The sequence below is a fragment of the Lissotriton vulgaris genome, chromosome 1_1 (genome assembly GCF_964263255.1).
Source record: "Lissotriton vulgaris chromosome 1_1, aLisVul1.2, whole genome shotgun sequence".
Classification (NCBI taxonomy): domain Eukaryota; kingdom Metazoa; phylum Chordata; class Amphibia; order Caudata; family Salamandridae; genus Lissotriton; species Lissotriton vulgaris.
In genome coordinates this window covers 549413450-549439875 of record NC_141685.1, presented here as the reverse complement: position 1 = coordinate 549439875, position 26426 = coordinate 549413450, and the positions used below count along the sequence as shown (strand labels likewise).

At 48.2% G+C, this 26426-nt stretch overlaps 1 protein-coding gene across 2 annotated transcripts in view; it reads right to left on the bottom strand.

The window, feature by feature from the left end:
- Positions 1-26426, bottom strand: part of TGFBR3 (transforming growth factor beta receptor 3) — a 341378-nt gene that overhangs the window by 88733 nt on the left and 226219 nt on the right. For both annotated transcript variants that reach the window (XM_086953939.1, XM_086953940.1), the window contains exon 6: positions 24742-24889. In XM_086953939.1, coding sequence (XP_086810065.1) covers positions 24742-24889 — 148 coding nt within the window. The remainder of the gene's footprint in view (positions 1-24741; positions 24890-26426) is intronic.

Here is a 26426-nt window from a genome sequence, read left to right as displayed (position 1 = left end):
TGATTAGGTCAGGCACCGAAGCGGGAATTATAGAGTCCATGGACATTTGAGCTCAAGACCCTGCCGCGTCGGGAATTGAACCCTGGTCCCGGGTCTGACCTCTGCTTCAGGGTCTGCCTGCTCTAACCAGTGAGCCACACTTCTCCTATTCAGGGATAGAGCAGACACAATGCTGAAAGGATCACTGCAGCAGACTCTATGGGAAACCATTAGGAGGACTGATGCATGCATGCAAGTATAACTGACAGGTTCAAGAATTCTTAATTTTTTTCAGTTTTGGAAAACTGACAAAGAGATTGAAACAATGAACTTCAATTCAAGTACCAGCTAAAGGTAAAGATAAAAAGGGAGAACGGAACAAAAGCATTCTTAAGTATATAAAATTGAAAACACAACCAGAACGTATTTATTGGTATAGCAATCTGAAAAAATATTTCCCAAAACAAAATAAAAAAATAAGATCTTCAATAGAAATCATGCATGTAATCTATATATGGAGGACACGTTGGACATGTCAGACAATCAACTGTCATTTTCAACTTTTGATTTATTTATTTTTCAAGTTCTTGATGAGAAGCTTTTTCCTGCTTAATGATCAAGACACTTTTTTTAACCCCTTCTCTGGGGCGGCTATTCCGTTGCAGCGCTAAGGGGGCAGGGGGCCGCGCGGCGCGCCCATGCTGGTGACGGAACCGCTCCGTCACCAGCGTCAGTTGAGCTGTGCTCATGAAGGAGCGGCTCAATGGAACGCCCAGCGCAGGCGCTGAATCTGCTCCGCGCAGGCGCGCCGAGCGGGCTGTGACGGAACCGCTCTGTCATCAGCACAGCGCAACCACGGCTGATGACGGAGCGGTTCCGTCACCAGCAGGGGAGGGGTTAAAGGAACTCATTAGCGGCCATTGAAGAGAACACGGTATACACGCCAGGATAATGAAAGATCTCTGAAAACCTTTATCCGATAATTTGCTTTATTTCAATCAAAGACAATCATAAAAAATAAAATTAAACCAGAGTCTTTACTGCTGCATCTCTAGCACATACTGTCTGTTTACATCTTGTATGCACTCCTTCTTGAGGTGCAGTGTAATATCATGAAGATTCTGGGGTATATTAACTTGATCTGAAGATTAAAGTCACTCTTGACAAAGTTATGTGGCAGGGGTTCCCTTTGGTTTAACCAGTGATATAATGCAAAATGATGGGCGCCCTGCAGAATGTGATGAGGGGCTGAGTCTCCCTTATCTCACAGATAGCAATCGGCATTGTGCTGAATGGGGCCCCGCTTGGAGGGTTGTGGCCCTCTGGAAGTGCCCCCCAACCCTGCATCGGAAGATCTGCATGGGCCTGCGTTTTGCCCCTGGGTTTGAAGTGAATACTTCAGGCTTGCCAGTTGGCCAGTCTGTAAGATTTTCATCAATAGGCCATATGGCAAGTGTTGGTAATTCCTTGGAAGAATAAAGCCGTGCCCGTGATTTTCCTGTTAGGCCAAGTAAACAGGGTCACTAGCAAAGCGTTACCATGTGGTGGGAACAACTGACTCATTTTGAACATCATTTAGATCCAGGGATTAAATCAGGCAGTAAAACCTTTCGAGCCACATGTTCTTTGCTGATTTCCGTAGCAAGAACTTGACTCCAGGGTGTTAGAGTGCTTTAGATTGGCATACATGCCAAAAGACCTGATTCAGACGAAAGTCTCCCGATTTATGAAGCCAAATATAGCTTTTATCTTATCTATCTCCCGCCGGAAATTGCCTCTGCTTCAATACAAGGCAATGAGAAAAAAATATTTCCCCGATTATATTTTGAAAATCTCCCACTTTCCTTTTCTGAAATGTTGGCATATATGCATGAGAATCAAATTGCATCACATTTGGTCAGATTTTTTAAGGCACAAGAGATTAAGTAATGGATGTTGAACTGACACCAAGACTCAAATATGGTTCTCCAGTTTCAAGGTCTTCAGCTCTGGCCGTTAGCCACATTTTGTCCCACACTGAGCTTTGATTGGGAGGCACCAGCTTTACCTACCTATTTGGCCTTTTGGGATTTATCAGGTGCAAATGGTTTTTATGCCTGTTTTCTTTGAGAACCCAGATGAGGATCAACAGGGCATCCATTAAGGAGTCCATCTGGCCCGGTGAATCAACATGCCCCAAGGGAGAGAACGGGATTGCCAAGAATCTGGGAATTTGGTTCGGTGCCGACTTATGTTTCCGTGACCAGATTTCACGCTTGGCTGGAACATGCTTTGGAACTCTGACCACTCTTCGCAAGTTCTTTCCCCTCCTTCCTCAATCAGCGAAAGAAACGGTTGCCAGGGCTCTGGTACTCTCCCGGCTGGACTACTCTAACGCCCTCTATTTAGGGGCTCCGGACTATATGATCATGAAGCTACAGGTTGTCCAGAATGCCACGGTGAGACTCATTTTTAACATCCCCAGGAGACTCAGCGTGCGCAAACAGATGAAGGATCTTCACTGGCTCCCTGTGGCTCAACGAGTGCGCTTTAAAACTTTGGTCATCGTTTACAAAGCCCTCAATGGACCATGCCCCTCTTACCTAGCCAAAAGGTTCACACCCTACCTCCCATCCCGTCAGCTGCGCTCCACCTCCAAAAAGCAGGTGATCATCCCCAGATTTAGAAGAGTCCGCCTGGGCGGACAATCCCTCATGGTAAAGGGAGCTCAAATGTGGAACGCCCTGCCAGACGCTCTTAGACACGCTCCCAATCTGACCAATTTTAAAAAACTGCTCAAAACTCACCTCTTTCAAACTCATGATTAGCATACCTACTTCCCACTCTGTTTCAGTTTCACTCCCGCGCCAGGACAGTCTTGACTATCGGAGCGCGCTACAAAACCACATATAACATAACATATAACATAACATCCTATCAGGAAAAGGAACGCAAACTTTATACCATGATAATAAGCTGTAACTGCCGGAAGGCCACAGTATAAATAAATAAATATTAAATTGCACTTCATTTAGTGATCTTCATTTTCAGAAGTACTTGTATATAGAACAACAAACAAACAAGTGAGCGCCTTATGTGCTCAACTTATATTAGGTGCAAGGTAAACATGGCCAGAATTACTGTTAGAATTTTGCAGCCCAGCTAGTTCTAGACTAAGAGTAAGATGTTTGTCAATTTCAGATAGCTAAAGGGTAACATGTTCAAGTCTTTCCAAAGTTTGAAATTTCCCACACCTTTCCATGCGACCAAATCGATGCGGGTACCATTGTACATATATTGCCAGGTTTTCCGAGATTTGGCAAAGTTGTTCTGTTCGGTGCCATTTTTCTATTTTTGAATATAAAGAATGAACATTTATAGCTACTTTGACCATGGTTTCTGCGTACTGCAGCAATAAGAGACTGTTTTATGTGAAGTACTTCACAGAAAACTGTAAGATAAGTCCACTGATAGTAATTTATGAATCAACCTCGGATTAGTTAGACTTTTGTAATCTTTGCGTCCATGCACTTTTGAATTCATGCCCACACTACATTTGCCACAATCAATATATTTATTATAAAGCTTTAAAACTAAGCAATAAAAGAGTTTAAATAATGATCATCATCTGTGTCAAAATTGACTATACATTTTGTAATTTGACAGGACAAACTTGTCCTATCCTCCCACTCTTACAACAGTCTGGTAAAATAAAATAATAATTAAATTTAATAAACAAATTAATTAATCAAATACATAAAAAATGTATAATATGTGCAGAGTCAAAAATGTAGCGCACAAAGATTCGAAAACACTTAATTAGCCATGTTTTGTCTGACTAGGTCTGGAAAGGTATGCCACACTCACACTGTGATATTATCACATGTTATTTTTAGTATTCCGAGGTGTTAGAATGCGTGTTTATGAAAGTGCCTGTCTAAAGACGCATGACATGTGCTTCATTAAGGTGTGTCAAGCTCTTACCCTGTTCGCAGACACCCAACTTGACAATCTCCAGTTCTGCCTTGCTTGCTTATCGCTAGAACACAACAGGCCTGCTGCTATGGGAACCCAGTGGCCACTTACAGGGACACATGATCACTGTAAGTATATTCCTTTTTAAAACGTTTTTAAAGAGAGTATGAATAAATATTAAACATAATCAGTCTTTTCTATGCTCAACAACTACTAGAAATACAGAACGAAAATGCAATGGACACAATATAGAACAAAAAAAAACAATGATTGAAAACAGTGCCATGTTGAGCGTGGAACGGCATCTACATCACAACACATGTTTCTGATGTAAATTAAGTCATTCTTTATAGGGGATTTGTTTCTTACCTACTTTTTTAAAGAGGCTTTTATCTTGGTGGCAGTAGTGGTAGCACTATCCCATTCACTGATCAACTAAATACAAGTTGTTGAACTACGGTTACCAGTGGTTCTTCTTCCCAAGGTCCTTGAGTTGTTCTAGTTGACCTGCAACACCATGAAGGTTGTTGCTTAAATTGTGTTGTCAATGCGGTCTTCAGAGGGTTGCATATGCTCAGATTGTACTGCATCATTTTGGTTTTTATATAGATTTCCCATATCCCTTGAGAGATCTAAATCAGTTTCGAGTGTTTAGTAAGTAGCTACTCCATATGTATCATTATATAGCACTTCCTAGCCCTGATAGATAGAGTTGCTTAAAAAATAGTTGATCGGCAACTTGGCTTTTCCGTGGAATCTTTAAATATCGATTTTGTTTTTAAAGAACTTGCATACTCAAAGAGTATGGATGTGTCAAGAATCTGGAGAACCAGGTGTCGGTGCATCCTCAGATGCCAACAGCTTTCATAATTTACACAACAATTAGACACAATTGTACCTATATTCTGTTTATATGTATTGATTGATATAGGGTGCAGGGCCTAATGTACTGCTGCTTGGTTTTTTACATGCAGTGCTTCCTACTGCACTCCTGCCACTTCTGAGTGCTGGAAATAACTGGTGCTACTAGGCACAATTTAATGGTACTTCTTTATTAATGTACTATGAAGAACAGGAGGCTGAGTTGGCCTTGCAGGACGTATCACCCATTATTACACATCAGATCAGATTTCAGTGGGGACTGTTTGACTCACTGAGCCATCCTGCGTGGTTACAGTGCCTCAAGATGGCTTAGCATGGTTTCATGGCTCCTTGCTATAGACAGCATGTATTACATTGGTAGGCATGTTGCATGAATCCATTTAATCGGCGGGTCATTCCGAGTACATTGGAGTGACAGCCTGATAACATGGGTGCCAAAGGGATTGTAACTACACTGATCCCACCTTGTAGTAGAGGAACTGAGAGGTTTGATTCGACCTGGTGGGGATGAATTAATTGCATGCACACGTCCGGCAGGAATAGCTGAATGAGCAGGTATCGATTTGCATCCCTCAGAATTAATAGGGCCTTTTTATTTATTTCATGCAATAGTGTGTTTCCATAACAACTATGGCAGTGCATAAGAAATTTATGGTGGTTAACACCGTTTACCGAAATAACAGTTTTTTGCTTGGTTGAATTGTGCCACTGTGTTAATATCTTAGGAGGAGACAAACTTATTTGTGTAGCAAATCCTATTGCTAGCTAAAAGGGCATAAATATGTAATGTACAAATTCAGATCGTAGTATGTTATTTATCATTGAGGCATTTAGAGTTTCAACACATGTTAATGAAATGCAATTTTAAACTATGACAGTTCCAGTGTAGGCGGCCTAGGATGTAGAAAGCCCAGAACTTGCAGGCGGTAAATGTGGTTTCTGTGGGCAGAAGGTTGAGGTTTGTGGGCCTTAATTTCTGAGTTGGAGTTGTTAGAGAGATAGTCAGGGGCTAAACCAGTTACAGATTTGAATTCCAAGTTTAAGTGGTTTGTGTATGCCCTTTTGTTTTTGGTGAGAACGTTGGCTTTTTGAAGGTAAGCAAGGGGCAGCAATATGCCTTTGTTCGTTGTAAAAGGTTGTGATAATAAAGTTCTGAACCTTGTCTAGTGTCACACAGAAAAACTGGGGAGGCCCCCCAGACAACTAGTCCACTTGTCCAAACTACTGAATACCGGGAAGTTGTTTAGTTATGTTTCATGATATAAAAAAGTGTACCATGATTGGCAAGAATAGTTTAAAATTGTACATAAAGTGTGCAATAACTCAAACTTACATAGGGAACCTATGTGTAAGGCATTCGCTGTGGGTAATGCATCCCTACTATGGTAAAGGGCAGAATCATTAGTGTGCTGGCCACCATGGAGTTTGTCTACGGGTACAGAGAGCAGAGTTTTGTTACAACTTTAAGTTGGTAGAAGCTGCCCTTACCTATAGACCTTATCAGGCACTTAAGAGGTCTGTGCCCAGCCTTGTCTCATGACAGACTCTTCACAAATATACTTTGCTGTTACTGAAGATTACTACATAGAAGATGTATTTAGACTCGAATCTTGATATTCAGCAGGTAGCTAGAGCTATCCCCTTTAAAAGAGCAGCACTGGGGCGTGGCCAAGATGGCAGGCTGAGAGGACGCACTTGCCGAGAGCTCCCGAGCCCCTGGAAACCCTGCACCGCTCACAGCCGCTGATCTCCCCCAGATCGGGCAGCTACCACACCTGATGACCCCCGTGGTGGTGCAGAGCAGTCGGTGAGCCCCAGTTGTCCCGCCGCGGCGGTGGTTCCGCTTGGGCGCCGACCGAAGCGGTGCCCGCTGAGAGACCTACGGGAGGCCCGAGAGCCGCGAGACCTTCAGGCTTTGTGTTCTGGCGAGGTGATCCAGCGACTGCGAGTGGCCTGCCGGCGTGCCCGTGACACGGCGCCTGGGTGGGTGCCGAAACGGCCTTCGTCGACGGAGCAGAGCTGAATAGACGGTGGCCGCGGAGGCGTAGCCGACCTACGGCAACTACGCAAGACCGGGGCTCGAGAAGGCCTACCCCACGTGGCTGCTCCATTCCCCCCCTGGCCGCAACGGAGTGAGGTCGTGCTTCCAGCGTGCTTGCACACCCCGGCGAGCCGGCCCTGGTTGCCTCGCGCCCTGCGAGCCTGCCCTTTGACTGTACGCCCTGCATGTGGACCCGTGACGGGGGTCGGCCTCGATTCCTGGGCGTTGGCCCCATTGCCTGTAACGGGCGGCCATTTTGAAGAACTCGGAGCAGCCGCCCGGCTTCGAACGGGGCCTCTGGACTGCAGTGCTCCCTTACTAGCGACTGAGGGACCGGCCAGCTTCTGCTGCTCAACTGCCCCGGCCTGTGGCGCCTACTCACCGAGCTGTGGACGTCGGCGATTCCCACCTCTCCAAGATGTCGAATGCCAGGGGGCAGAGGAGAGGCGATCGGACTTTGCCGGACATGTTGGGACACGGTGCCCTGCGCAACGGCGGGGCCCAACCTGCCCCGAGCCCCCCGGCCAATTCCAGGGGCGCTGACGGCGGAGAGCCCCCAGTGACTCGGTCGTTCCTGGAGTCCCTGTTTAGCTCCTTGAGGGAGGATTTTCAGACTTTGAAGCAGGAGGTGGCCGGAGAGGTCCGGGAAGTCCGAAGAGAAGTGGACTCCCTGGGGGAGCGAGTTAACACTGTGGAGGCGGCTGGTCATTCTAGGGATGAGGAGATCACCCACTTGCAGCAAGAGGTCCTACGGCTGCGGGAACAACAGATCGAGTTACAGGCCCACGCCCAGGACCTTGAAAACCGGTCCAGGCGGAACAGCATCAGGGTCCGGGGTGTTCCGTCCAACGAAGAGGGTGAGGACGTGGCCGCCTACCTGGGAGCCCTATTCCGCGAAATCCTGGGGGAGTCTGAGGACTTCCAAATACGTATCGACAGGGCGCACAGGGTTGGCCGTCCTCGCAGGGCCTCGGCGCCCCCCCGGACATATTGGCCTTTTTGCCGGACTTCCCCTTGAAGGAGCGGATTCTCCGCGAGGCGCGGCGGCAGCAGCCTTTCCGCTTCAGAGATCACCCGGTGGCTCTATATCAGGACTTATCCACGATCACGTTACAGAAGAGGAAAACATTTAAGATTGCCACGGACTTCCTTAGGGAGCATGAAACGCAGTATTCGTGGGGGCACCCCTTCTGATTGATTTTCCGGTGGAATGGAACATTGCATCAGCTTCGGTCCCTCCAGGATGTCTGCGGAGTATTGGGGATCACGGCTTCGGATACGGACACCCCGGCGCCTCGCCGCAGGCGAAGCACTCGAGATGGCTGGCAACAGGTCGGAGAGAGGCGATGCCCGCCGCCTGCGAGGCCTGACTCGCCCACGATTCGAGCGGACATGTCGAGCGCCATCCAGGAGGCCTCCAGGGCGACGACGAACGGCGATGTGGCCATGACGGCCTGAACTTACTCCGGGGGGAGTCTACATTAGCCTTTCATCATTGCAGGTGCGGGGGTTCTAGGGGTAGGGGGGGACGGGGGTGCTGGTGGTGGTGGCTGGACGTCCACTTGATCGACTTTCCACGGCCTTGTCCGATAGGACCGGACTGGGACAATGACGCTTTTGAATGGCTTGGGGAGCGGGGAGGAGGAAGGGGAGTTGCTGGGGGAAGTTTCGAGTTTGGGGGTTCGCTGGGGGGAGGGAGGTTGGGGGGAGTGTGGGGCTGGGTGTGCGGGGTTCTGGGGGGTCCACACAGTTGGGGTGTTTTGGGGCTCGGGGACTGTACTGTGCCGTTGGGAGGTTTGCTTTCGCTGTGAGTTGATGTTTCTTGCTGTGGCCTTTGAGTTTTGCCCGGGGGGCCTTGCCCGCCTTCATGTGCGCTTCTGGTGTTCCCCTCCGTGATGGCCCTTAAAGTTGTTACTCTGAACGTGAAGGGGCTAAATATTCCGGTTAAACGGCGGGCTGTCCTGTCCCTGTTAGAGAACTCCCAGGCCGACATCTGCCTACTGCAGGAGACCCACCTGCTGGCCAAGGACTGTTCCAGAATGCGCACCCCTAAGTTCCCCACGCAACTCTTTTCTTCCAGTGCCTCTAAAACAGCAGGTGTGGCGCTTCTGTTCTCAAGAGGGTTCAAGGGGGAGGTTTTGCAGAAGGTAGCGGAGCAGAAGGGGAGACTCCTGGCATATAGGATCAAGGTGGGGGGCTTGGTGTTTACTGTAGGCTCCATATACGGCCCAATGACCGTCAGGACCAATTTCTGCACAGGGCTCTGGAAGACGTGGCATCCACTCCTGACAGGCACATTGTACTGGGGGGGGACTTGAATGTGGTTTTTGATGCGACTCTGGACAGGTCTGTGCAGCGGCGCCACCAGTTGGGGGAGCTTTCGGGCTCGGTTCGTACCCGACTGGAGGAGCTTGATATGCACGACATGTGGCGCCGCCTCCACCCCGCGACTCGCGCATACTCCTATTTCTCCCATGCCCACAAGTCCTACGCGAGGCTGGATCATCTTCTAGTGACGGGCCCGATGTTCGAACTGGCCTCGAATGCCGACATGGGGGTCCTCTCTCTCTCCGACCCTGCACCGGTGGAGGGCACCTTCCGTCTACCTCCAGTGGCTCGTCCGAGGGGGGTCTGGCGTCTTAGGGATACGTTACTGCACAGGCGATCGACGGTGCAACAGATCCGTGCGGCCATAGCGGACTTTCAACGTGTAAACGACAACGGCGACACTACCCGCGCGACGCAATGGGCTGCCCTGAAAGCTGTGCTCCGTGGCGAGTTTATCGCTATCTCCTCGGCGGAGAACAAAGATCGCCAGCTCAAAAGGGACGAGCTTACTCGACAGGTGCGGGAGCTGGAACAGGTACATCACAGAACGGGCGCCCCCGAGTCTGGAGGCAATTGAAGGCCGCCAGGAAACTCCTGTCCGCTCTTGACACAGACAGAGCGGAGTACGCGGTGCTTCGCCTGAAGCACATGTATTACACCGGTGGGGACAGGTGCGGCCGGCTCCTGGCGCACAAGCTCAGGGTGCAACACCAACAGCACCGGGTGAAGGAGTTAGTTACCCCTACCGGGGGGTCGGTCACGGAGGACGGGCAGATCGCGGAAGTTTTCCGCAACTACTATTGCTGACCTCTACGCTGGCGAGGCCCCCTCCGCACGGGCTGAAACGGACTATCTAGACTCGGTGTCGCTCCCGTCGCTGACGCCGGATCAGGCCCAATATCTGGAGCGGGAGATCCGGATTGAGGAGGTGGTTACGGCGATCTCCCGGCTCAAGACTGGTAAGGCCCCGGGACCAGATGGTTTTATCCCTCTCTTCTACAAGACCTTCTGCCAGGAGCTCGCGCCTCTTTTGACGCGTCTTTTTAATACATTCTCGGAGCCGGGTGCCATTCCCCCTGAATTTCTTCAGGCTACGGTCTCTGTGATCCCGAAACCGGGCAAGGATCGGACTGCTTGCGGGACCTACCGCCCAATCTCACTTTTGAACACAGACCTGAAGGTTTTCACTAGCATTCTGGCGGCACGTCTGGCGCTTCATCTCCCGGGCATGGTCGACTCGGATCAGGCCGGCTTTGTACCAGGCAGGCAGACTGTGGACAACACGAAGAGAGTAACTCATATCCTTGAGAAGGCCTCAAGGATTCCCGGGGAACGCATGCTCCTCTCCATTGACGCGGAAAAGGCGTTTGACAGGGTGCACTGGCCTTATTTGGAGAAGGTCCTGGGCAGGTTTGGGGTCGGCGAGAAGTTCCGGCACCTGGTTTTCAACTGCTACCGTTTCCCATCTGCGGTAGTACGGGTGAACGGGGACAGCTCTCGGCACTTTCCAATAGAGCGTGGTACAAGACAGGGGTGCCCACTGTCCCTCTGCTCTTCGCTCTCTATATGGAGCCGTTCGCTCAAAGGGTCCGCCAGAACCCCGACATCATAGGAGTCCGGATGGGAGAGTTCCATCATGCTCTCAGCCTCTATGCGGACGATGTAATACTGACACTCGACGACCCGCGGAGGTCCCTGCCTGCATGTATCGCGGAACTGGACCTCTTTGCTGCGGTGGCGGGCTTCAAGGTGAACCTTGGGAAGTCTGCGGCCCTTGATATCTCGCTGACTAGCGCCACCAGAGCTGACCTGCAGAGGCTTTTCCCCTTGAGCTGGTCTGGGGACCGGATTCCGTATTTGGGGATCCTTTTGGCACCCTCACTCCCCGCGATGGTAACAGCCAATTACACAGCTTTGAGTGCAAAGATCAAGGAGGAATTGGCCCGCTGGGACAGGGGCACGTTGTCGCTGTTGGGCAGGGTGGCCGCAGTGAAGATGACCCTCCTACCACAGGTCCTGTACCTGTTCAGGGCGCTCCCGCTACAGCCCCCCAAAGGATGGCTCACGGAGACTCAGTCGGCCATCGCACATTTTGTGTGGCAGGGCCGTAGGCCTAGGATCAAACGGACCATAGCTACACTGGCGCCGGAGTCTGGTGGACTTGGGATACCGGACCTGCAGAAGTATTTTCAGGCCGCCCAATTGCTACTTGGTGGAGTGGAGCCGGTGGGAATCGGATAAACACTGGCTGTTTCAGGACCAGGCGGTAACAGGCAGAACGCTACAAGAGGTGCCTTTCCTGAGGAGGGCCCATCGGCCCCCTAACCTTTATGCCTCCTTTGTGACGCGGGTCCCGCTTCGTGTGTGGGACTCTGTGGCTACCAAGCACGAACTCACTACCTTTCCCTCTCCCTTCACGCCACTGATTGGTAACCCGGACCTTGGCCCGGGTATGGAGCCTGGAGCCTATGATCACTGGCGGGCGGCCCGATGTTTCACTTTATATCATCTATATGGCCCAGAGGGTGTCGTTCCCTTCCAGGACTTGCGTCGGGATTATGGCCTCCCCGAGACGGAACGCATGCGGTATATGCAGGCATGTCACTGGGCGCTACAGCCTCAAGTGCGCGCGACGGCAGACCGGACGATCACGGCGTATGAGCACTGGCTAGTGACTCGCTCGTCGGATGCCAAGCTCATCTCTGACTTGTATAAGATGCTGCAACCCCCCCCCCCTTTCACATCTACAACCAGGGTAGGGAGCGGTGGGAACGGGAGCTTGGTCGAGTGCTGGGCCATACTGAATGGGACCACATCTCCTACCGAGCGCGCCACTCCGCCTATCACACCGGGCTTACAGAGACCTTCACCAAAATCACAACCTATTGGTATCGCACTCCTGAGAAATTACATGAAATGGACCGCTCAATACCTGGGACATGCTGGCGCAACTGTGGTCAGACTGGCACACTTACTCATATATTGTGGGACTGTCCCCTTCTGGCTCCTTACTGGGAGGAGGTCCTTAATGAGGTTGACAAATGCTTTGGAATAGAACTACCCCGCCTCCCTGCCTATGTCCTACTGGGTTTACCGAATGGATTGATGTACCCTCTCAGATCTAAAAGGGGTAGACAGACAGCGATAGCTTTGGGGTCGGCAGTACAGAACATACTCATTCACTGGTGCTCCACCACGCTCCCCACTGTTGTCGGCTGGCTGCACAGATTGTGGCATGTCCTTGGCATGGAGAAGCTGTCCCTAGTGGTGGCGGGGGACGTAGACACTTTTGAGGAGCTGTGGGCACCCTTCCATAATTTGTTATGCTCAGAATTCAAAGAAATCACTTGCCCTAGGTATCTTAGACTGTTGCGGCTGACACCGCCGCCAGATCCGCCTGTTTAATCGGCCCAAGCTGGCAACTGGTGGTGGGGGTAGACAATAGGTTGCCACAGGGGAAGAGCGAGTGGTTGACGGCACAGTACAGGGGGTGGGGGAGGGGGTTTGGGGGTTGGGGGGTAGTTGGCTGGGTGGGGAGAGGGGCAGGGTTGTTCCCCCTTTTTTCCTTTTCCCTTTTTTCCCCCTTTTGTTTTCACCCACAGGTGCGCGAGCTGTGAGATCCAGGCACGACTGTGCCCACCGTGCTGAAAGGACTGCCTTTATGTATCTATTGTACCATGCGCACTGATTCTGAGGGGCACCTGTGGTTCTATGTTTGTTTTGTTGTTTCCTTCCTCACCCTGCTTCAATAAAATACTTTAAACCTAAAAGAGCAGCACTACACACTAAAATAAGCTGTAGGCAGGGAGCATTTGTCAGTGTTAGCACAAGACATGGGCAGAAATCCCTTTTCAGAAGCATTAACGGTAAGCACAAGGCAACACAAGAGAGGACGGCGTTCTTAGGAGCGGGAGCTGTTACAACAAGAGGGATTATATTTATAAAAGCATTAGCTGTAAGCACACGACAGGGCTACATCTGCACAATTATCACCTGAAAGCAGCAGCCAGGGTGGCATTGATACAAGCATTAACAGTGATCCCAAACATAGCTGCATTATCCAAGCATTACCTTAAGTACAAGGCAGATCTTTATTTGAAGAAGCATTAACTGTAAGCGCAAGACATGGCTGCATTTGTAGGCAGGTTAACTGTAATCACAAGACAAGGATGCATTTATTCAAAGCATTAGAAGAAAGCACAAGACACAAGTGCATTTATCTTAGCATCAGCAGAAAGCACAAGACACAGATACATTTATCTTAGCATCGGCAGTAAGCACAAGACATGGATGCATTTATCTAAGCATCAGCAGTAAGCACAAAGCAGGAATGCATTTTTCTAAGCACAAGGCTGATCTTTATTTGAAGATGCATTAACTGTAAGCAGAAGCATTAATTGTAATGTATTTGTAGGCAAATTAGCTGTAATCTCAAGGCACAAATGCATTTATCTAAGCATTCGATGTAAGCACAAGACACGGATGCATTTTATCTAAGCATTCGATGTAAGCACAAGACACGGATGCATTTGTCTAAGCATTCGGTGTAAGCACAAGACAAGGATGTATTTATCTAAGCATTAGATGGAAGCACAAGACACGGATGCATTTATCTAAGCATTAGATGGAAGCACAAGACACGGATGCATTTATCTAAGCATTCGATGGAAGCACAAGACACTGATGCATTTATCTAAGCATTCGATGTAAGCACAAGACACTGATGCATTTATCTAAGCATTCTATGTAAGCACAAGACACGGATGCATTTATCTAAGCATTCGATATAAGCACAAGACACTGATGCATTTATCTAAGCATTCGATGTAAGCACAAGACACAGATGCATTTATCTAAGCATTCGATGTAAGCACAAGACACTGATGCACTTATCTAAGCATTCGATGTAAGTACAAGACACAGATGCATTTATCTAAGCATTCGATGTAAGCACAAGACACTGATGCACTTATCTAAGCATTCGATGTAAGTACAAGACACTGATGCATTTATCTAAGCATTCTATGTAAGCACAAGACACGGATGCATTTATCTAAGCATTCGATATAAGCACAAGACACTGATGCACTTATCTAAGCATTCGATGTAAGTACAAGACACAGATGCATTTATCTAAGCATTCGATGTAAGCACAAGACAAGGATGCATTTATCTAAGGATTCGGGGTAAGCACAAGAAATGGATGCATTTATCTAAGCATTAGATGTAAGCACAAGACATGGATGCATTTATCTAAGGATTCGGGGTAAGCACAAGAAATGGATGCATTTATCTAAGCATTAGATGTAAGCACAAGACATGGATGCATTTATCTAAGCATTCGGACACGGATGCATTTATCTAAGCATTAGATGGAAGCACAAGACACAGATGCATTTATCTAAGAATTCGATGTAAGCAGAAGACATGGATGCATTTATCTAAGTATTCGATGTAAGCACATGCCACAGATGCATTTATTTACGCATTCGATGTAAGCACAAGACACAGATGCATTTATCTAAGCACTCAATGTAAGCACAAGACACATATGTATTTATCTAAGCATTTGATGTAAGCACAAGACCTGGATGCATTTATCTAAGCATTCGATGTAAGCACTAGACACAGATGCATTTATCTAAGCATTCGATGTAAGCCCAAGATACGGATATATTTATCTAAGCATTAGATGTAAGCACAAGCCAGGGATACATTTATTTAAGCACAAGGCTGGTCTTTTTTGCAGAAGCAATAACTGTAAGTACAAGAGAGGGATGCAATTAAGGCACTTTAGCTGCAATCACTAGATAAGGCTGCATTTGCAGAAGCACTGCTGTAAGTACAAGGGCAGAGATACAGTTCTAGAATCATTAGCTATAAGAAAAAGACAGGACTGCATTTGTAGGAGCATCCAATGTATGAACAGTACAGGACTACATTAATAGAAACATTAGCTGTAATCCCAAGGTACGATTACATTTATTAGAGCAGTCAGTGCCTGTAACCACAAGGCAGGTCAATAGAAATGACCACAGGACAGGGCTGCATCTGTAAAAACATTGGTTGCACGCGTAGGCAATGACTGCATTTATATAAACATAGATGTGACAGCCTACCTGCCTGGGTGGATTAAACCCATTTATTACACCCAAGCTTTTCAGTCTAGGTCGTAACACCAGATAATCTTTATTTTATTCTGCTCTCATTTTAGCTAGGTCGATTGAGATTTTCCACCTGTGATCTGATGCAGATGTTTTATTTGCTTTCATGGTCTGAGGGAATAAAATAAAAAAATTACGAGTCCCTATGGTTCCGGTTCAAGTGTGACCATTCTATCTTATGACGGAATCTGTGGGCCTAGTACCATAATGCATGCCAAATGCCCTGCAAAAATAAAGAGTGCTACATTTTAATATGGCTACATCCTCTTAGTTTGGTTTAAATAGATAACCTGTCTAACAAGGCAGTTTAAATTGAATTAAGCAAATATCTATGTCCGATTTTTCCATCTTTGCTAGTTAGGTAACTCTGAGTAGAATAGACGTGGCTGCTGCAGTAATCTGTAAATCCGGATTTTGTCTTTCATTTTCTTTTGGAGGGATTACAGTTGCTAATCCAAGCTTGCTTTGTGCACCAAAAAGAATTCAGCTTCTGGTGTAAACAGCACAAATGCTGAGCCTTGCTTATTAACGTTTTTACATTTGCAATAAAGAGCTACGTTCATGTCGAGACAAGGAACTGGCAGCACAAGCACAGTACTTGGCCCGGGGCAACTTTTCTTGACATATGTTTAAAACATTCAACTCAAGTGATACCTTTAGTTTATGTGTCTGGTAAAAGAACGAGTTGGGAACACCGTGTTTTACATAAAAGCCGTCTGAATAATTTACTGTTTATTGTAAATGGACTTTGCTTCACTAAAGAGACCAACAGTCAAAAACGTAGCATAAAAAAATCGAATGTACACATTTGCTCAACCCCGACAATACCTTAATGTAGTCCTAATATGTGGCAGGTGAGGGATCCTTAAGTATCACCAATTACACAACAACTGAAGTGCACAAAATACTGATAGAACTGGTTTGCCTGACCATTCAAGTTAAAAGGCTGGGGAGCGGAGCAGACGATTTCTGTTTTCACCACTCCCCAGCCTGCGGGTCATGTTCGTCAGGGTACGGGCCTCAGTCGGAGGCCCCAACGATTTCTTGTTTCTTTTGTGTTTCTTTCGTTTTTAGGTCTCATAGAGAGACCTATTCCGGTGAAACCAAAAAGTTTAACTAAAGCAGATTTCCACGAGTGCATGAGTTCTCGTGACTGTGCTTTTATCCGAGCCGCCTGCCTCCGAGAGCTTCAAATTAAAGCCATCTGTTGCTGTTGCTTCCCCAGCGCACTCGGCCTCACTTCTCCTCCCCCTAATTAACACACACTTCTTTCACGGCCGCGAGGCCGTGCTTCAAAGGGATCCGCTCCCCCTGTAATGTGCAGGAATTAGTGATTTTCCATGTATCTGTGAAAAAACGTACTTAAAAGCGATCCGCTCCGTCCACTGCTGCATTCACTTTCCCTCCACGTTCCCTCTTCTTCCTTCCTCTCCCCGTCTCCCTGGTGACACCTCTTTGCCCACTTCTTGTTTTTTAACTTGTTTATTCATGGCTTGCGCCGGCCGAAATTTCACTTTTTTTATTCATGGCTTGCAGCATAGGTTTATATGAAACAAATACTGTGCTTGCCTCACTCGTATTAACATCAGAGCCCTTCGTGAGTGCTTCCATTGGATTTTATTCATGGCTTGCGCTGGCCGTAATTTCACTTTTTTTATTCATGGCTTGCATACTCTGGATTGCTGTGTTTGATGCATCCACTTTTGCTGTACTTTTTTGTTCTTTGCTTTTGTTGGAAAGATGGCGTTGCCGGGGACTCTGAGCCGCGTCTCTTCCTGCACTTATTCGCTGCCGGCCATGGTCCTGCTGCTGTCCCTGTGCGCGCTGGGGGCCGAAGGCTTCATTTTCCCACAGCAGCCCACGTGAGTACCTCCCCCCGCCTCACCCCCACCCTTTGCCAGTCTCCCTGGATGTCAGTGTCATTACTGGCACCGGAGTCATCCCCATCACTGCCAGCAGCATCGCCGCCAGCGCTGCAAGCGTTGCTCCCACTACTCTTGCTGCCAAAAGCGCCGCTGCCCGTACTGCTGTCGTACCATCTTTCTCAGCAGTACTGCTGCCACCGCTACTACTATAACCCTACCAAAAGTGTCACTGCCCGTACCACTGCACTTACGATCTCTCTCAGCAGTACTGCTGCCACCATCGCGGCTACTACTGTCAATGCCAAAAGCATCACTGCCCGTACCACTGCCCTTACTAGCAGTACCACTACCATGCAAGCATCGGTACTACCACTATCGGTACCAACGGCGTTACCTCGAGTACCACTGTATTTACGATGTCTCACAGAAGTATTATCAGAACCACAACTACTGCCCCCAGCATGCACGCCTCACTGGTAGCACCGCTGCCCTTGCCATCTCCCTCAGCAGTGCGACTGCCACCTGCACCAGCATGCACACACCTCTGCTGGTACTACCACTGCCAAACACGTCACTGCCTTTACCACTGCCCTAATGCTTTCAGAAGTACCACTGCCGGCAGTGCACGCTTCTCTTCTACTGCTGCCAACTCCGTCACTGCCAGTAACACTACTCCGGTCATCTCTCTCAGCAGCATTACCGGTACCACTACTATCAGAGGAGCCAGCATGCTTGCCTTCAGGCCAGTACCACTGCCTCTCGGGAGTATTTTCTGTGCCGCTGACTCCAGCATGCAATCCTCACTGTTACTGTCACTGCCGAAAGTCTCACTGCCGGTAGCACTGCCCTCCAGATATGTCTCTGCAGTATTGTCAGTATTTATTCCACAGCCTTGCTGCCAGTACCACTGCTCTTCAGACGCCTCTCAGCAGTATTATCGTTGCCACGACCACCAGCATGCAAGCCTCACTGCCAGTACCACTGCCCTTCAGATACCTCTCAGCAGTATTATGGGTATCACTGCCACCGGCATGCAAGCCTCACTGCCAGTACATCTGCCCTTCAGATACCACTCAGCAGTATTATCAGTATTTATTCCACAGCCTCACTGCCAGTACCTCTGCCCTTCAGATACCTCTCAGCAGTATTATGGGTACCACTGCCACCAGCATGCACGCCTCACTGCCAGTACATCTGCCCTTTAGATACCTCTCAGCAGGATTATACGTATGTATTCCACAGCATCACTGCCCTTATCATATTTACCATCAGCGGCATCGTTGTCAGTGCCACCAGCACCCCTACCGCCAGCCTTACTGCCTATATCACCAGCAGTGCTGCCACCATCCGTACCTCCAGTACCCTAGCATCTTTGCCAGCAGTACTAGCTATACCATAAACATTGTTACCAGGATCAACAGTGTTGGAGCAAGCATCCGTGGTAGCTTCGCCAGCAGCAGCGCCGGTGCCGTCAGCATTGCTGCCACCAGCATCACAGCCAGTGCTCCCAGCACTCACTGGCATAACTGCCACCACCCTCCGGTGTTATCACCGATCCCTCCAGCATCACTTCATGTGTCTTTACCATCAGTGTTAACTCCTGCACTGCCTTCCTGGATACCGAAAGCATCGTGTAGACACCTCACTGAAAATGGCCTCACTGCCAGTTCTGTGCCCACTGCCATTACTGCTGCATAAAATGTCACAGCATCTCTGCCAGTGCTGCTGATGCCTCAAGCAGCAAGCCTCGTTGCCACCATCATGCTAGCTGGAGCAGTGCTTTCTTCACCCAGGACCTCAGCCACCATGGACAATTCGATCATTGGCTAGAGCTACCGACGTCACTGCCACCGTCAGCACTGGCAGCATTGGCATCTAGATAGAACTGAGGCCTTCTCCATCATTCATGCCAGGTCACCATCAAATGCTCTGCTGGTGACATTGACCACACCTCTGTTAGGCTCATGCACAATCTCACTGACCTAAGCACAAATGTCAGTGCCACCATAATCAGTTGTAACAACATAATTATTCATGCCACAAGAGCAATGTTTTCAGTGGTCTCATCTACACTGAAAAAACGACCATTTCAGTGCCATCACGAAAATCACTTTCACACAGGCCAGCGCTGATGTCCATATCATCTCCACACAGTGAACTTGGTACGATTGACAACCCAGTGGCAATAGATCCCATCCATCAACTGGGTACCAATCCATGGTCACCGCTGTAACTCATGATGTGCAACAGCACCTGCCATTGAAAATCATGATAGGCAACAGCTCCTACCATTGACACTCGTGATGGTCAACAGCACCCGTCATTGACCCTAGAGATAGGCAAAAGCACCTACCATTGACACTCATGATAAACAACTGAACATAATCTTCACAAAAGTTATTTACAAAAGTTTAAGCTATTGCCATTATAAATTACAATCACTTTTATTTAAGTATTAATTATTTAAAACAATTAAAAGCTATTTTTATTTGTAATATCAATTCATCTAAGTCACATAAATACAAAACATGTTGCATTACAAATGCTATAGGTGTCACATTTGCGAAAGTTATAACTATTGGCATTGTAAATGACAAAGCTATTAATTTAGCTATTTTCAAAACCAACACATAAATTAAAAAATTGTCATTTACAAGACCAATAGCTCAAACTTTCATAATGCGAGACCTATTGCATTGCAAATGCTTGTTCTTCTCGAAGTTGCAAGAACCGGCGTGTCCTGTGGCATCGGGGAGTTACAGAGAGCAAGGCGGAAACAAGCACCGGAGACTGCAGGGGAGGAGGGGAGCAGTTGTGAACCTTTTCTTTTTTTCCCCTGCAGGCTTCAGTCGCCGCATCGGGGGAATCGGCTGTTGGGGACCACAGCAGGCCGGAGTGAGTGTTGGGTGTACTCCGGCTTCTTTTGCATAACAGGCACAGCATCGGGGGAATCAGCAGCTTTTTACCACATGGCAGGTGTGCAGTTTTTAGCTTGCCAGGGGGAGGGTGGCACCGCTTCCTTATCCTTTGCCCGCTTTGGCGTTAGGAGCGTTTTCTGGAGCAATACATTGCCGGGTGTGCCGCGTTGTGTGTGGGCAGCGCAATTTGGTTTTCTTTGTTCCCCCCTCATTGCAGGAACTGCAGAGCTTTTTGTGTGTGCACACCATAAAGTGACTGGTGGATCTTCAACCGACGCTGGAAGAAGCAGATCCTTTTGCAGTCTTCAAACAGTTGGTGGGAGCTGAGGACACAAGGATTTCCCTTTTTAGCCTATTGTAGGCCCTAAGTAACCGGTTACTCCACTAGGTGGCACATTGTGTTGAAGGCCCCTGGTTCCAGAAGCTAGTCTATTGTACTATTTGTGGTTTCAATGTATTGGGGGTGGATAGAAAAATGGCCCCTAAGGTGAAGCGGAATGAGCAGCGTTCAAGCATGGATAATTTTATGGAAACCATGATGAGAAAAATGGGGTCAATGGAGTCCATGGTGAAAAAAGTTGATGATATGGGGGAGGTTTTGGCCGCCTTAAAGGAGAAGGTGGATGGCCAGGAGTGGGCAGAGGATAGGCCCCGGCGGATTGGGGTAGCCCCTAAAGCAGCTTTTTCCCCAGTGCCTAAGAGGATTAGACCTAGGATAGGTGGGGCACCTCTAGCTAACGAATGGGATGTGACAGAGGGGCCACAGCACCAGCCCCTGAGGAGTGGCGCCTCGGTCTGTGGAGCCCGTACCGGACCCACATGCCACCGTTATTCAGCCTAATGCGGGTATTGCTGGAGATCGACGAGGGAGCAAGAGCTCCTGCGGGGGTCAGCCAACTACACTGTCTGCCCCTCTCCCACTGGCGGGCAGCCGGGAGCAACAGGGGGCACCCGACAGGCCCCGATGGTCCCTATGACCAGGGGCATGCCAGTCCAGCCCGATTTGGTAGCTAATCTAGCAGCGGTACTTCCTTGGCTGAGAAAGGTGGGCAACTGGTACCCGGCAGCAGGGGTGTTGGGTATTGGGGAGGATGCATTGGAAAAGGCCAGACAGATAATGGCCCAATTAGATGGGGTGCAGCCCAAAGGTGAACTAGCTGACCAGCAGTTGGCACAACGAGGGCGAATACATGGCCAAAGTAGAGTGGCGGAGTCCCCGCCACACCAGCAGATGCAGGAGCAGCAAAGCCAGCGGCGGCAGCACTAACGGGTATGCCGCAAACATTGCCACCTTTGGGTTTAGGTGAAGTCTGCTCCGTTAGGGATCAACTAGGGCGACATGTGTCTCAGGAGACTAAAGAAAAGATTTGGAAGGGGTTCTATGTGAATATGTTTTCCCTGTTGCTGGATGAGGCAGAAAGGGAGGAGGCCAAAAAGAATAAGGAATGGACACACCCGGGTGAGTGGGCTAGCATGTTGTTAAAGTTTAGGGTTGAGGAAACGTTGGTTAATTGGATCAAAGGTTTTACGTTTTTCACATCAATAATAGGTGAGCGTTTCCCAGGCCTTGTTTCAGAATTGGCCTGCTAACAGAATAGAATCCTTGTGCGCATGACACTTAAGGGGGCAGTGGATGGAAAGAATATGACAAGGACTTTAGAAGAGCTAAGTCATCTGATCCGGCCCTGGGATGGAATCAGATTGACATGATCATATACCTAGCACATGTCAGAGGGGGTCGTCAGAATACCACTCAGGGTCAGTCGCAGGACACCTTTCGTAGTCAGCCCTTTTGTGCAGAACACCAAGGCAGCTCGTGGGTGGGGTAAAGGTAAGGGGCGTGTTGGGATTTTAACAGGTGCTCGTGTAACAGAGAAGCTGGCACATGTAAATTCAAACACGCATGTTCTTTCTGTGGCACTCCTCACAACCAGAGTCCAAGTGCTTTAATAAAGCAAAGGACAAAGGAGGCAAGAAGCGGGTCTGAGCGGGAATAAGGCCAGATCTCCCATTATTACACGTGTTTTGATACTGTGGTTGAACAGTTACAATTGCCCCAAGCCTGCTAGGATTTTGCTTGAAGGTTTCAGGGATGGTTTCAGGATCCCCACGCCAGGTTATGTGGGGTTCTCGCACTGACAGAATCAGCTATCGCTCAGGGCTAATGAAAGGGTGGCGGCAGCTAAAATTGAGAAGGAATTTAGTTTGGGCAGAGTGGCTGGCCTATTTGAGGCCCCCCCAATGCAAGATTTTGTTTGCTCCCTATTGGGTGTATGTAGCGCCTACTAAAGGAGATAATACTGCTGTGTATGAGAATGAATCTACTGATTAGAGCCAAACATGTGCCAGGAATATTGAACCATGCTGCTGATGTGCTCTCTCGCTTTAAGATGCAGGTATTCAGGTCTCATCACCAATAAAAAACTAGGCCCCCTGTACAAGATGCAAGGCAGACAGCAGGGGAAGAAATGAACAACCAAACTAGAAACAATCTGCCCTCAGTGATCCATATTAGCGGCTCACAAGGAGTCCAATGGTTTTAAATTCGCAACATTGAGCTCACCAGAAAACACAGTCAGACCACATGATTAATCAGACCGCATGTAGAAAAATACAAATTTTTATTTTCTTTTTTGAGTATATTTCTGTAGTGCATCAACAATTAAATAACAGTAAAATTGGTAACAAATCACATTTAACAGAACTCCATATTGGCCCCACATCACCCTCTCAGCATTCATTCAACATCATCCCTTCTATTCACTCGCAACTCCTCACACATTCAAACAACTAATTACACAAAACACAGTTCATACACCATCCTCATCATCAATTCCCAGAGTGGTACATTAAGAGGACCCTGAAGAGTCTTCTCAGCAAGAAGCCGGAGACTCAAGGTAGGGCTAGCAGGATCCGAAGTAACAACGCCGATGCTCGTTTCGGTGCTTGGCCCGGTCTTATGGTCGCACCTTCATCAGGGCTTTCACGTCGGGGGAGTGGGGCAGGACACAACAATCAAACCAGCAGCCAATCTCAAGGTAGGGCCTGCTAAACAACCTTCGAGAGAAAATCTCACATCAATAGCCACAGCATATTAACGATCCCAGTTCCAAGATTCACAGAGGGGGAAACACCTTTGCATCAAGAGAAATTCTAGTCAAATGCTCCTTTTTCAGGCAACGCAAATATATAAAGTCCTCAATCCAGATAATAGGACATCAGCAAGATTTTGGTATCTCGTCTCCAAAGCGATACACGAAAGCGGCTTAGCGGCAGTCACAATCACAGGGGCTCGAAGATAGACCTCAGATGCGAAGTCCGCGGGAATCCGAGTATCCTGTATTCGTCCTTAGGGTCTTTAGAAGTACAGATATAGAGATTTCCCAACCAAGATTCCTTCGTGTTCCGAGCCCCAGTCAAGACTGGAAGGCTTCAAGAAAACTCAAGTCTCATCACCCAGAGGCAGCAGAGAACCCAATGTCTTTCCCAGAACAGCTTTGGCAGCTTGGTGCCCCAATTATCGGACCTCGTGGCAGCTAGCCTAGCACCCAGAACAAGGAGGGCATACGAAGGGGAGGTTGGGGCTTACTGCTATTTCTTGGGGGACGGTTGGGAGCAGAAATGGCACAACACTGGGTCCATTGTTTCCTATTTGAGAACCATGAGAGATCAGGGGCACTCAGTAGCATCTGCAAGGTGACACACAGCAGCCATTTCCTTCTTCGCAAAAATTAGGGATAAGGGGGACCCCATTGGCAATTTTATAGTGCGCAAAGCTTTGAGAGGGTGGCAACGCCTACAGGGAGGTCAGCATAATGTAAATAATAATATTAATGTTTCTTGATGATTTGATGTAATAAAATACGTCCGGGGTTACTACAACCCCTAATCCAAACAGTTGTGGTGTTTGCATTGTTTGCCTTGGGGAAGAGGTGGGCAGCGAGCCACCATGGGAGCTGGGCGGGTCCCCATTTCCGAAAGAGTATTTGGCCTATTAATTGGAGGGGGTCTCAGGCAGTACCAGACCATATCCTTTATGCTTGTCAGAATCTGTTTTAAGCTGTCTGTCCCAAGATTATGAACCTGAGCTCACTCAAGGATACTCATAAACCGTGTTAGTGGCATGTGGGTATGTATGGTCTCCATGGACATGCAAGGAGTAGCCCACACTCAGGCATATTTGATGGCACATTTCCTATATAGAAATTTCCTAATAGCGATTGCGACTCTGTAGGAATCGCTATTAGGAAATCGCAATATTTGTATATTACATTTTGCATTTCCTAGCAAGCCGTTTGTTGGGATTCGCTATTTAGGAAATGAAAAATGGAAGAATCGTACATATGGGCCTAAGTGAACAATACCGTACTACTGGAAAGTGTTCGGATTTCTAAATACAGTAGCCGTGGGACCCAAAGACTCCATACCACGCTGTGCACATAACACTGCACTAGTGATAGGAATGCTTCCTGCCCAAGCACAGGGTGCAGTATAAGTAATCAATACTGTACTACTTTATAGTGCCCTATGACATACATTTCTCAAAACATTTCAGTATATGAGCAGGATGATGACAATCAGAGAAGAAAGACAGCCTTTTATCAATTTACCAGCACTTCCAGTTTTCCCTGGATGTCATGCGATTTGATAACCCAGTTGACGGCCTTTTCACACTTCAGGATAAGCACAAGGTCTCTGACAAGCGTGGAGTCTGGGTGAAGGGGCCTGATATCAACGATTATATCCACCTGGAAAGAGCTGCATGTGGAAAAGAAAGACAAAGTCAGGAGAGAATGCCAAATATTTTCAACTCCCAGCCTCCCGCCCATCCATCAAGCCCCTTGTGTCTGGCCAGCTGATTAAAATGCTGGCTCGGATCCCAGGTAGCACATATGGAGAACACATTGTTTTTACGCACACTTTTTGTAGATTCGACTCATAATAGTGACTCTCTCGCAGTAACTTACAGGCATTACAATTCTCTTCACGCTAACACCTCCTAGGCACTGTTTACAAGGAAAAGGTGCCTTAAGTTGTGAAAAGTCATGAATATGGAAACAAACCCTATTTTCGATTTGTAGCAGATGACAGACAGCAGGAATGAAAAGCTTCAAAAAACAGCGCCTGTGTCAAGTTTTGTAAATCTAAACATATCAGCGTTGATGTCTTTTGACGTTCATATACTCATCAGCAGGTCTTCCACACAAAGCATAGCCTCTTTAATAAGGCAAGGAACTAAACTGTGAGATGTGGCCCTTTGGATAACACACCACACTGTGGGCCCCCTAACTTGCTCTTCGACGGCTGCCTCTACCGTGGTCACACTCGAAGTCCAAACCTCTCAGGGATTTCTTGAAAATGAGAAATGTAGCAGCCAGGTGTGTTCTTATTACGTTATACTATAACAACAGCCAGACAGTGGTATCATGGACTAACAGACAAACCTACAAACAGGGCCAGCTTTAGGGCAGTGCGACAGGTGCGGCTGCACTGGGCGCTGATCTGTGGAGAGCCTGGCCTTAACCCCTTCCCTGCTTTGTACATTCCTCTGCTGTGCTGGGGAGTAGGGGGGCACGCGCAGCGCGCCCATGCTCACGACGAGCTCAGCTCGTCATCAGCTACAGTGCTCCTGTGCTCATGACGAGCTGAGCTCGTCACGGCCGCACCCGTTTCTTTAGAACGCTCAGCACAGCAGGGGAATTTGCCCAGCGTGCGAGCGTTCTAAAGGCCATGACGAGCTCAGCTCATCATGAGCACCGGAGCAATGTAGCTCATGACGAGCTGAGCTTGTCATGAGCATGCAAGGGGTTAAGGGGAGGAAGGTGCTGTTCTGAGCAATAGCTTATGATTGGGGAGATGAGGGGCACTTTTGCCTGGTGGTAGTTAAAAAATACGAGCAGGCGGTCATGGGGTGTGGGGGCGCCAAAAAGGACTGTCGCAACAAGCGCCACCAGCGCCAAAGCCCGCCCTGCGTACAAAGTACCCAAGTAGCCTTATGTAACATACAGAACTAGCAGCCAGTATTTTAAGTCCGGGCAGCGACATACACATGGCCCATTAAATGGGATTGATTTGAAATTTAACAACATGTAACATATTTTGCCAACAGTTTTTTACAGTTAATTAAGGACAGAAACGATTTTACTTCAAATGAATCAGAAAAGACAACCACATCCACGCATGCGTGACAGTGGTATATTTACATTAATAAACCCAGCTCCATTTTTATCACTGACACCCCTATCCTACTTTTAAAGCAAGAAATAAAATGCATGTTTGCGAATACACATTTCTG